Genomic DNA, 13,961 nt, shown 5'->3' with positions numbered 1-13,961 from the left:
TATAAGGCCCACCCTAAATCCAAGATGACCTCATTTTAACATCCTTAATTATATTTGCAAAGATCCTATTTTCAAATAAGGTCACATTCACAGGTGTTGAGAGTTAGTACTTGGCCATATCTATGGGAGGGACACAATTCAACCTCACTGCAAGGTGAAAGCTGAACTAGGCAATTGAACATTATCTCACGAAAGCAGTGTATTATAATACATGAAATAAAGATATCTTATAGACAATATGCAGGGCCTTATTTTTTAGAGATTTATATTAAAATGATATTTATGAAATGTGGAAATATTCTTTTTATTAAGTAGCACAAATTAATCAAACCTGAGGTGCTTTTTCTAAATGACTACTTAAGAAGAACATATATGACATTTATTTCATGGAAGTAATGCTTTTTGTTCACGTCTTTATATCAAGCAATATTAATTTGCACTTTGATTTATAAAATCCTTTAGAAGAGGGATGGATATACAATTATAGAATATATTACTTTTTCTACAGGACTATGAAGTTTCTGGATGTCCAATAAATATTTGATAATTGTAATTATGAGGAAGTAATCCATTATATTTGAATCTAACAATTCCATGATTTGATTTATACTGATGGGTCAAACTTAAAACTTCGATTACAATAATTAACATTCATTTTTCAGGTGTTTTACATTATCATTCAGTTCTTTAGTCTACAACCAACAGAAATAAGGATTCAAAGGAAGACAGGGGATGGTTCCGATTGGGAGGACTGGCAATATTTTGCTAGAAATTGCAGTGCTTTTGGAATGAAGAACAATGGAAATTTGGAAAATCCTGATTCTGTCAACTGTCTTCAGCTTTCCAAGTATGGATACCTTTTAAATAATTAATTATAATAGACTGTTGAGTTAGTAATAACCTACAAGTAAGCTAACTCACTAGGCTGGTAGAGACTTCCCTCTTTTACCAACTTTCTTGAGGCATATTCTCTTTCTTTTTTTTTATTTCAGCATATTACGGGGGATACAGATGTTTAGGTTATGTATGTTGCCCTTGGGCCCCCCCCCCCACAAGTCCAAGTTTCAAGTGTGTCCATCCCTCGGATGGTGCGCATTGCACTCTTTGTGTATGCATATACCCGTCCCCTCCTCTCCCCTTCCCCCTCCCCCCTGCCCGACATCCAATAGATGTTATTCTTATATGTGCGCTTATGTGTTGATCAGTTAATACCAATTTGATGGTGAGTACATGTGGTGCTCGTTGTTCCATTTTTGGGATACTTAGTAGAATGCGTTCCAGTTCTCTCCAGGAGTATACAAGAGGTGCTATGTCACCCTTGTTTCTTAAAGCCGAGGCATATTCTCTTAAGTCTCCTCCCTAAATTGGGTTTTAAACTATGTTTAAAGTTCTTGTAAAAGACTTTAGAGTAACTCGTATTTATAATCTCACTGGTGTTTTGCAATCTGATTTTCAGATTGTTTAGTAAGTTATCTATATTAATAGAGTTTTCATTATGTTCTCAAGGAATGTTTTAGTAGGAATGTTTAGGCTTTCTGTGATAATCCTGTATTGTTTGCATATGAAATATACAGAATATGTTTGTTTTCCAAGAATAAAGAATTTAAGCTCTTACTGATAATATATAGTATAATTTCTCATAACTTTGTCAAAAATATGAATAGATTTTCATGATATCAAATTTCTTTCCCCAACAGTTTTACTCCGTATTCCCGTCGCAATGTCACATTTAGCATCCTGACACCTGGACCAAATTTTCGACCTGGATACAATGACTTCTATAATTCCCCATCTCTTCAGGAGTTTGTAAAAGCCACAAAAATAAGGTTTCATTTCCGTGGACAATACTATACAACTGAGACTGCTGTCAACCTCAGACACAGATATTACGCGGTGGATGAAATCACCATTAGTGGGAGGTAGTGTTCATTACCAAGGTTTTGATTGTAGTGTGATTTTCATTGTAAATTTTGTTTTCTTTCTTTTTTTTTTTTTTTTTTTATTATTCTAGGGTTTTGTGAGGGTACAAACACTGTAGTTACACTTTATGTCTTTGCCTCACCCAAATGCGGGTTAAAGGCATGCCCTTCCCTCCCTTTAGTGCTCCCTGTGTCCTTTAGTTGTAGATTTGCCCCCTCATCCCACTAATCCCTAGAGAGTCACCATCAAATTGGTACTAACTGATCAACACTAGGTTGATCACATGGCAGAAATACTCTCTAGTAAATTTTGTTTTCAACAAGGTTTTTGTCATACTTATTTGAAAATACGATAACTTAGATTTTAGAGCAATCCAAATTCCAAGCTTCACCTTTTGCAATGACTTCCTACTCTTAAGATTTTTTTGGGAGATTGGTGAGTCTTTTCTGTAAATAGAATTCTGTAAATTCGATAACATTGTTATGGAATCAATTTTCAAAAGTTATTGGGTTTAAAAGTTATGATACTGTGAATCTGACTTAGAAATAATTTATTAAGTAGTCTACTTGGTTTGTTCTAGAATATAATTTTCAAACATTCTTGGAAGCAAAGAGAAAGAGCTGGATTTGGAGCTGTAATTGTAGTGCCACAGAGTTTTTCTTTTTTTTGGGGGACAGAGTCTCACTGTGTTGCCCAGGCTAGAGTGCCGTGGCATCAGCCTAGCTCATAGCAACCTCAAACTCCTGGGCTCAAGCGATCCTCCTGCCTCAGCTTCCCGAGTAGCTGGGACTACAGGCATGTGCCACCATGCCCGGCTAATTTTTTCTATATATTTTTAGTTGTCCGATTAATTTCTTTATATTTTTAGTAGAGACGGGTTCTCGCTCTTGCTCAGGCTGGTTTCGAACTCCTGAGCTCAAACAATCCGCCCGCCTCGGGTGCCACAGAGTTTTTTAAGTATGGGGCTTGAACTACCTGAGATCACAGCTCATAGTTCCATGGGGAATATTTGTTTTCCTTTAGAGAAAAGATCTGATGCGTCCTAAGTAATTTATAAATGTCTGATCACAATTGAGAATGTGACTTACAATATTTTAAAAATATTACAATTTTTTAAAAAATCGATAGCTGCAAAACTAAGCAGCATACTATCTAATATAGAAATGTGCTTATAGATTATATTTAGAATGGGTTGTTCTAGAGGAATGATATGCCTTGTGAATAAAGTATATCTTTAAAAACAGACCAGAATGCCAATATGTAAGCATTGTTTGTTCGTTAAGTAATAGCATAATGAAAAAAGTAATACTATTAAATATTTACCATTTAACTTTGGAAAAAACCCCCAAAATTGAAATTCGTTAACTTCATTCTGCAGTTTATTCTGAACTTTAAATTCTTAAGTGTATTTAAAATAGTTCCTGTAAATGCCTTCCCTTGGTAAATGTAGGTATAAGCGTAGAAAATGCCATCCCCCTTTTCAGGGTGGTTTGAAAATTACCTTTACAACGCAGTATGGTTTGGATGGTGATGATGGTCCTTCCAGTACTTCAGGATTAATTCAAAACTTTTGTGAATATTCACATGATTAAAGAGAAATTGATTTTTGTGTTGATTAAACATACTGTCTTCCTTGTTGGATTCACACAATGTATATATTCATAGGGGCTTAAATATTAATATATTCACTGTTGAGTTGGTGTGTCTTAGGAGTGTGCAATGCTCACATTTGCAGATGTCAGTGCCATGGTCATGCCGATAATTGTGACACGACAAGCCGGCCATACCGATGCCTCTGCTCTCAGGAAAGCTTCACTGAAGGACTTCATGTGAGTTCTAGTTTATGCATGGAAATCTAAAAGAAAAGTAGGGGTGGTGACTATAAATTCTATGAACTGAATTTTGGTCTAACTCCTGGTCTAACTTCTTTGATTTATTATAAAAAGAAATTGATATGAACCTAAAATGTCAGTTATTCCAGAGAGTTTTTGTAGAGAACAATAACAGCCATTAATAGGTTGAAAATTGTGTTTCTAAACAACAATCTCAATCAGAGAAATTATACACATCCAAGGTTTTCCTTTCCTTTTCTGTTTCTTTGTTTCATCAGCATTATTTTTTATTTTTTTTTTTGAGACAGAGTCTCATTCTGTTGCCCAGGCTTGAGTGCAGTGGCATCATCACAGCTCACTGCAACCTCCAACAGGCCTCGTGAGTAGCTGGGACTATAGGCACGTCCAGCATATCTGTCTAATATTTTAAGTTTTTTGTAGAGACAGGGTCTAGCTGTGTTGCTCAGGCTGGTCTCGAACTCCTGGCTTGAAGCAATTCTTCTGCCTCAGTCTCCCAAAGTGCTAGGATTACGGGCATGAGCCACTGTGCCCGGTCTTCATATTTTATAAAAGAATTTTTGAGGCATTTTGATACCTGACACTAAATTAAAAAAATGGTTTTATTTCTGCATTTAAAGGGTATTTATACAGAGGTGTCTATCCCAAAAAAGAGTCTTTAGATGTAGGGCTATTTTTATGTATTTATGTCAGTCAAGATCAATTTATTGCTGATATAAGGAATTATAAGTAATTAATTTGAAAATCTATAATAAAATTACTTAGGAATTATGTTACTTCAGCTTGTCTATGATGGTCAGGGAGAATTTCATAGTTGAGGTGAAAATTTAGCTGGATCTTTAGGCATAAGAGGTAAATGGAAAAAAAATTAAGAGATATTTGTTGGCAGAAATATCTAGCAACAATCTTGGCAACAGCTGATATGAGAGAAGGTTCAGCAGCAGTAACAATACCAATAATGAAAGTAGATAATATGGAGTCTTAAGTAAATGATGTTTGAGACAATTAGCTGTCAATTTGTAAGAAAATTAAGTGAGAGCCCTACGTTATGGCATGTACAAAAATTTATGTGGCGTCAACATTTAAATGTAAAAATAACTATAAATCTATTAAAATAAAGATTAGAAGAATATTTCCTAAATCTAATGTTGAGGGCCTTTGTAAGTTAAACAAATGAAATACAAACAGAAGCAAACATGTCTGGAGCCATGAAGGAAATTAATGAAATATTCTGTCATATAAATATTTAAAATTCTGTACAGTGTAAGGACTAACACAACTACTGTGTAGTGACAGTGATGCATTGATAGAAAATATTTACATCAGATTAACAGGTAAAGAGATCTCTCATACACAAGGAGCACTAATAAAATATTAAGAAAAATGAAACAACTTAATAAAAAAGAGCAAATATATGAACAAGCAATTTACAATGGAAGAAATGATGATATTCAGTAAATACATGAAATGTTACCCAAACTCAGTATTAATCAGATTCAAGTATTGTTTTTAATTTCTCAAATTAGTAAAAAGTTTAAAGATTGATAATATTTAGGACATGTGAGAATATAACTTTCATACAACATTGATGGGACTGCCAGTTGATATATTTTTGGAGAATAATTTGACCATATCTATTTAAATTAAAGTTGCAAATACAGTGAACTACATTATATAATTGCTGTCATTCTAAAAAGCAATTCTTTCCTAACAAGAGTATGGAATGGTTATGTTTCTATCATTTTGTTACATAAATGTGGGCTTGTACATTGGTATATTTTAGCTTTTAAGATAATAGCATTGTCTCAAAGACTTACGTGTGATCTGTGAACCTAGACCATGCCCTGTACTTGTGCTTCAGTTAGTCACATCACTTCTCTGTGAATTTGTTTTATCATATTATAGAACATCTTGATTTTTAAAGGGACATGTGTCAAGGTTTAGGGGAACTCCATCTCTGACTTCTGATTCTTAATCTAATTTGCTTTTAGTTGTAACATTAATGTGTATAGTTCAGTGGCAAGAATATTATCTAAAATGTAGACTTCCTCTAGCACATTTTTGGTGTAGCCCTGTTCCTCATTTCAACTCAGAGTCTTTGATTTGGCCTCCTTTCTTTTTCTGTGTGCTCAAACCAAAGCTTTCATGTTCTAATTTAGATATTCTTTTGAATTTATTTTTCCAGATAACTGCTTTATATTGTTGGTCTTTTATTTTATACATTTAGTTTTCACCACTAATCAATAATTATTTTTAAAAAGAAATCATTTATATTTTTTTGGATTTCTAGTGTTTGAAGTCTTTGAATTTGATTTGATGAGTATATCATGAGAAAAAAATCTTAAAGACTGATTTTAATATGTTCTATTGTATGGCTTATATTGTCACAGAAATGAAATTAGTTGGATTAACTTGATTGATTCACTCTTTATTGAGCCATCATTGTGTGTTTAAATTTTTGCCAATTTGATTTATTCTAGATTTTAAAGTTAAAGTAACATTTATTTTTCCTAAGTTCTTCTTTTGATCCCATAAGATTGACACTTCTTCTCTGTAATCAGTGATTGCTTTCAATAACCTTTCCTTTCCTCCCAAACTCACTAATAACCCAATTAAAAAATGTTTAGGAATGAATTTAATAGGGCACTTTAACTGAATGTTTCTAGTGCTTGCAAGCTGCATTTTGAGTAATATTTTCTTATAACATGTTTTTTGACCTTCTTTTGCTTTATGTTGATTAGTCAGTCTGTCTTAGTCTTTTTTTATTATATTTTTTTGTTTGTTTTTTATTTTTTTATTTGTTTTTGAGACAGAGTCTCTCTCTGTTGCCTGGGCTAGTGTGCCATGGCGTCAGCCTAGCTCACAGAAACCTCAAACTCCTGGGCTCAAGCAATCTTCCTTCCTCAGTGACCTGAGTAGCTAGGACTACAGGTGTGCACCACCATGCCCCGCTAATTTTTTTCGTATTTTTAGTAGAGATGGGCCTCCCAGCCTCCCAGAGTGCCAAGATTATAGGCCTGAGCCACTGTGCCTGGTCCATTGTCTTAGTCTTTGTCTCACTTTCTCTCTCACTTCCTTTTGATGTCCTGTCTTATTTTTTTCTTTATCTGTCTTTAATTGCTCACAATTAAATGTTTGATATTTTATGATTCCTGGATGATTTCATGCTTCCCCTTAAAAATAAAGCCATTAAATGAAGGAAGTCTCATGATTGGTTTCAGAAGACAAGTTGGGATTTCTCAGATTTGGTCTCAGGTGGTGACTGTTGGCTTATAAACTAGTCAAATAGTTAACTATAATTTAGGTTGAGAATACATTTTAATGCTTCTTATTTAAATATTAAATACCTTTTGAAAACAAAAATAGAAAAGTAAACTTTTGTTATATTCTTCCTTAACATACTTTAATAATTCATGAATTTAGCCAAAAATTTAAAAATCAACAAATATAATTTACTTAGCAAAGTTTGTCAAATGCAGCCAAAGGGGAAAAGTTAATAGACTGTTAGGTTGAATGATTTCTTGGTCTTATGGTATTTTCAATGTGTTGAAAATAAAAAATAATTTTATAAAAGCATTTCTAGACATGACATTCTCCTTTTGTCATTCGAACTATTTTAATACATGTGGGGACTTATTTGTCAGAGAAAAGTTGTCTTATAACAATTTGAAAATATGCTTATTCAAATGATTTTCACGTTGTTCCACTTTATGAAATAATACGTTTTAATATAAGTCATTCATTTCCTATTGGAATCCTTGTTCTTTTTAAAGACCTGGACATAATCCAAAAAGAAATGTCTTCAATTCCACAGTATTATGCTAACCATTAATAATATTACTCAATAAACAGGGCTTTTGTGAATTATATTACAGCCATTTGGCAAACAGATGAAAATGTAAGCCTTGAAAATATGCCAGTTCTTGGCAATTGTCTTTCCTGTGAAAAAGTGTTTTTAGGAGAAGTAAAAATGAATGAAGCAGAAGAAAGGAGTAGAATGATGAATTCAGGAGCAGATTCATGGACTTAGCCATTCTAGGGAATTCTCTGTATGAAAGGTTCTTCATTTGTTTTTAAAATTGATGTTACAAGCCGGTGGCCCATAGGTGGGGAAAAATGTTTAAACAGTTTTTAATTTAACTTCTGGCAAGAGTTTTCACTTTTTATTTTAAATTTCTGGCTTGTCTTCATCGGAATATGGTTCAAGACTATGTTCATTTCCTCCCGTGGCAACAACTGGGTGATGCAGGGTAGTAGTTACCCTATTAGAGCAATATCCCTCTTTGGTTTGCCACTACTTTCACTACCGTCGATAGCCTTACATCTGGGTGGCCTCACTTGTGTTAACTACTGGCCTTCAAAGACTTTAGCTCTTATGAAATTTATAAAGCAAGGAAACAAGACAAAGTGTGTTTCCTTCTCCCTAAATATTATCTTGTGCCTCTTTGCAGTCAGTGCTTGCCTCCAACTCCGAATCTCAGGAAACTACCACTCTGTTTTCTGTCACTGCAAATTAGTTTTGTCTGAACTAAAATTTCATATCATGGAGTTGTCCATTATGTATTCTTTTGGTACATAGGCTTTTAAATTCCACTCCATCCCCCATGTTAGATGATTCCCTAACTACCTGTGCTATCAGCTTTATTGCAATAAAGTACCTCTTGTCCACTTGGTCAGAAAGTTCATGATAATTATCAAAAGGTGTTATGTTAAGCTCACAGGTACAGGATACAAGCTAGAAATTGAAAGCTTAGATTTGTATGCCAACTAACATGGTTGTGTATCTGCAACACATCTATTACTTCTCTTATCCAACACTTTCTTTACCCGTTCTAGGAGCTCAAGTGTTGATAGAATCTAGCTTTAAGAAAAGTTTGATCAGTTGAAACTTGCATCCTTGTGAGTTTTCATTTTCCTTTAGAAGCTATGTTGACCTTTCAGGGGCTCTGGCCAAGAGTGATGCAATGATCAGTGTCTCAGCCAAGCATTGGCACTTTGTTGGCTACTTAGCTATTCTTTCATCATTTTGTGACATCATTACCTGCAAGAGTAGCCAAGCCTTCACAGAGCAATTTATTGGTAACCACAAATGCTTCTCTTATTCATTGGCTCTAACTTGTGACCCTTCTATAACATTAATCATGGATCTTATGAATTAACTACAATCAAACTATCAGTATAAATTTTTGTTAGTATTATAAATAGCACAGCCAGCTTGAAACATTTTATATAATAAGCCTTCTGACCACTCAATAATTTGAATTGTGCCGACATCACACTCTACAATGCTTATTATGTAAATGAATATTTCCTGTTATTTTTGTGAGTGTGTTCCTTTAGAGCACTGAAGTCCAAAAGTATGAGTCACCATGATTAATTTGTATCATATTTATATTATACATCAGGATTTACCACTGCTTATTTTTTATCTGTTTGCTCACAGAAAGATTTTACTCTAAATACATTTCATTTTATAGTTTATTTTTTGCAATACCAGTGAGTTAATTCATTTTCATATAACTAGCAGTTCATATTATAGAATCAAATTGACATTTGATGTACATTTAAGGAGTCAAGGTCAAGCATTTTATTTCCTCTCTGACACATTGTGATATTATTGACCTTTGAAAAACACTTATGCTAGTTCTTTCCCTGGGATAAGTATGTGCATAAATACATTTAAAATGTAAGCTGAAAGCATAAAAGAGAAACCTCTTTCATGGGGAAAAATTAAGACAGACTTACAGAAGAAGCAAATAGGGATAATGTAAAAATAATGAAAGATAATATCTAAAGGATGAGAGTAAAGAATTATCCAAAGTTGGGGTATTACATGATTCTTCTGAGTCCAAAGTTGGCTAAGAAAAAGAAATACATATGTAGGTGTGAGGTAATAAATCCGATGACCACGAAAGACCAAGAGTAGATCCTAAGAGTAGCCAGAGAGAAAAAGACAAATTATAAGACATAAATTTATAAGAAACCAGTGGTAACTTATTTCTCAGTAGCCACAGTGGAAGCTAGAACACAGTGAAACAGGACCTTTGAAGTGCACAGAGAAAGCAAGAAACCTAGCATTGCATTCGTAGTTAGGCTACCAATGAAAAACAGGAAAGAAGGAACACAATGTCAGTCTAACAAATATTTATCAATATTACCACCAACAGACTCTTGCTAAAAGAGTTTTTAGAGGATATTTTTGATAAAGAAATATAATGTTCCCAGAAAAAAAATGCCTGATATGCAAGAATGAATTGTGAACAAGTAAGCCAGCAAATATGTGGATACATATACATAGAGATTGACTGTATTAAATAATAATAAAGATGATGATGTATATGGAGAGGAGTATAAAAGGTAGCAAGATGCCATTAAGTAATTATTAAAAATAGCATTTAAGGGGAAGAGATAGACTCAACTTCAGCCCCCTGTAGCCATCACATTGCACTTTGGGAGGAGGAGAGCAGTTACTTGAGAAATGCTTGTGAAGTTCACAGCCGATGAGCACAGGCTCATTAAAAACTGAAACCTAACTATAGAATTATAGGACCCTTTCACTCCCCTCACATCTTACCACCACAGCACCAAAGGCCTATTTAGCAGAGTTCGTTTTACCTAGTACATCGTGTCTGGACTTCAACGAAAAATTACAAGACTCATTAAAAGGCACAAAACACAGTTCGAAGAGGCAGAGCAAGCATGAGAAGGAGACTCAGACATGGCAGGGAAATTGGAATTATCAGACCAGGAACTTAAAACAACTATGATTAATATATTAAGAGCTCTAGTAGATAAAGTGGACAACATGTAAAAACAGATGGGTAATATAAGCAGAAAGATGAAAATTCTGAAAAAGTATCAAAAAGAAATGCTAGATGGCAAAAACACTGTAACAGAGATGAAGATTGCCTTTGATGGGATCATCAGTAGACTGGACATGGCTGAGGAAAGAATCTGAGCTTTAGGATATGTCAATAGAAACTACCAAAATAGAAAGGTAAAGAGAAAAATGACAGAACAAAAAAGCTGAATATCCAAATACGGAACAATTACAAAAAATGTAAATATATATAATAGAGCTATCAGAAGGAGAAGAAGAGAACATAACAGAAGAAATATTTGAAACAATAATGACTGAGAAGTTTTCCAAATTAATGTCAGACACCAAACCATACATCCAGGAAGCTCAGAGAACACCAAGCAGGATAAATACAACAATAACAACAAAACAAGTATGGCTTTTATCAAAAAGTCCCAAAACAACAGATGCTGGTGTAGATGCAGAGAGAAAGGAACATTTATACACTGTCAGTGGGACTGCAACTAGTACATCCTCTATGGAAGGTAGCATGGAGACACCTCAAAGAATTAAAAGTATACCTACCATTTGATCCAATAATCCCACTACTGGGTATTTACCCAAAGGAAAAAAAATCATTTTATCAAAAAGACACTTGCACTCAAATGTTTATTGCAGCACAATTCACAATCGCAAAGATGTGGAATGAACCCAAGTTCCCGTGAATACGCAAATAGATTAATGAAATGTGGTATATGTATACTGTGGAGTACTACGCAGTCATGAAAAAATGGTGAACTAATACCTTTTCTAACACCTGGATGGAACTGGAACCTATTCTTCTAAGTGAAGTGTCGCAAGAATGGAGAAACAAACACCGCATATACTCACTGTTAAATTGGAACTAATTGAGTAACAGTCACATGCACATATGGAAGTAAAACTCAACAGAAATCAAGCCGGTGAGAAGGGGGCGGAGGGGATGGGCAAATTCACACCTAACAGGTATAATGCACACTATCAACAAGTGTCAAATACAAACAGAAACCTAAGAAACTTAAATAAAGTCAATAGCAAAACGAATCTACCAGTTTATGAAAACAATCATATATAGTAATCCAATTAGTTTTCTCACAGGAATGCAAGTATAATTTAAGATTAATAAATCTATTACATAAGTCATTTAGTAACCATGTTGGTTGTTAGATCAACTGTTGTACTATTGCAGTTCTTGTGTTCAAGTAACCCTTATTTTACTTAATAATAGTCCCAAAGCATAAGAGTGATGCTAGCAATTCAGTTATGCCAAAGAGAAGCCATGAAGTGCTTACTTTAAGTGAAAAGGTGAAAGTTCTTGGCTTAATAAGGAAAGAAAAAAATTGTATGCTGAGGTTGCTAAGATCTACAGTAAGAATTACTCTTCTATCCTTGAAGTACAGAAGGGAAAAGAAATCTGTGCTAGTTTTGCTGTTATACTTCAAGCTGTAAAATCTATAACCATGGTGCATTTTGAGTCCTTAGTTAACATGGAAAAGGCATTAAATTTGCGGGTAGAAGAAAATATGTTTTGATTGACAGCAATTGGTTTTGGTACTATTTGCAGTTTCAGGCATCCATTGTGAGTCTTGAAACCTTTTCTTTGCATGTAAGTGGGGACTGCTATTTTATTAAATTTGGATGTTATTGGTGGTAAATGAAAGAGCGCAATTGTTTGCTTCTTTAATATTTATAAATTTATCTTAAATATTTCAATATCGTTTTCCTAAAATATAATAAAAAGATTTATAAATCTATCAGGAATATATCATCCATGTTTAGTATCCATGCTACTGCTAAAGACAGAGTGGAGGTGACTCTATTCAGTATGAAATAACCATTACTAAATTCATGATTACTATGTATGTTTATAGTTTTACTGTGAAGATTGATCATTTGCTAGTTTTATCCATTCAACAAATATTTATTAAATGCCTTCTGTGTGTAGAGCATTATGCTTGAGTACAGCCATTATGTCTTGATTACAGATGCAAGTATTTGAAAATATTGAAGGACCTTCATTTGTGAAATTCAAAAAAGATTCCCTGGCAGACACTAATTACTGTAATAAATAGAGATGACTTTGGTGCAAACAAATGATTCAGGCTGACAATTAGTAATTAACAAATAATATAAATATCATAGACATTTTAAGTCTTAAAAGAAAAATTTTAATGCAGCAATACTAATGAAAGGATTTTTTATTTACTAGTGTAGTACTCAAGTCTAATACTAGGCAAAATTTCCAATATAAAATAGCTTTATCCAAATAGTAACCCAATGCCTTTTATGTCAGTTGACTAAGTTTAAAGGGACTTTAAAAATTAAATGACAGCAATGATATATTATGCTTCTTAATATATTAATCCATATTTGCATGATATATTATTTAGAAGAGTTTCATGTAAAGAATGTATGAATATAATGAATCTGCTTTTTTTCTTCTTTGAGTTCCTTTATAAAATAGTGCAGGTTTCACTATATAAATGTGATCTGTATTATAGGCCACATTTCCTGGAATATCAGTAGGGTTAAACTATTATGGTTGCAATAAAATAGAATTGCTTTGTTTCAGGCAGTATCGTATCCACAAACTTGAACACACCTTAAAGCCCTCCTCTGGACTCTTAGCGGAACCTGGTGTGTCCACATGTGTCTTTTCTATTTAGTGCCCTGAATAATCTCATAATTAAAGAGGAAGAACGAATAAAGAAGGACAGGCAGGCCAAAGAAGAAATCAAATACCAAACAATGTATAGTATTCAAAATTAACAAATAAGAATCCAGAGCCCTTGATGTGAACGGTTCCACCTCATTCAGCCATGAGATATAGTTAGACAGGTCTGCATTCACAAAGCGTATGCTCAGGAACTCGTGCTGTACATAGACTACATACATATGTATAATAGTTACATGTATGTTATATATAATACTTTTACATATTATATAATCTGGTTTGTGAATATTTTTTAAAGATACTGGTTCCTCTATTAATATGTTATATTATATTAATTGATTATTGAATATTAAGTCAATCTTGCATTCCTGGAATAAATCCCACTTGGTCAGGACATATAATACTTTTACATATTGCTATATCTGGTTTGTGAATATTTTTTAAAGATACTGGTATCTATATTCATGAGGGATACTAGTCTGAAGTTTTCTTTTATCATTATGTCTTTGTTTGGCTTTGGTCTCTGGGTAATAGTATCCTCATAGAATGAACTGAAAAATGTTCTTTTTTCCTCTATTTTTTGGAAAGGTTTGTGAAAGATTGGTGTTATTTATTCTTTAAATATTGGATAGAATTTACCAGCAAAGTCATCTGCATCTAGGGTTTTCTTTTTACTATA

The 13,961-nt window shown here is 33.5% G+C and overlaps 1 protein-coding gene across 1 annotated transcript in view; it reads left to right on the top strand.

The window, feature by feature from the left end:
* LOC105826911 (usherin-like) overlaps positions 1-13,961 on the top strand; it is a 203,377-nt gene that overhangs the window by 85,552 nt on the left and 103,864 nt on the right. The window contains exons 7-9 of the mRNA XM_012664921.1: positions 663-847; positions 1,698-1,919; positions 3,656-3,749. Of these exons, the coding sequence (XP_012520375.1) occupies positions 663-847; positions 1,698-1,919; positions 3,656-3,749 (501 nt within the window). The remainder of the gene's footprint in view (positions 1-662; positions 848-1,697; positions 1,920-3,655; positions 3,750-13,961) is intronic.

The sequence above is a fragment of the Propithecus coquereli genome, unplaced genomic scaffold (assembly GCF_000956105.1).
Source record: "Propithecus coquereli isolate 6110/MARCELLA unplaced genomic scaffold, Pcoq_1.0 Scaffold94, whole genome shotgun sequence".
Taxonomy (NCBI): Eukaryota; Metazoa; Chordata; class Mammalia; order Primates; family Indriidae; genus Propithecus; species Propithecus coquereli.
This window is presented reverse-complemented; position numbering and strand designations above follow the sequence as displayed.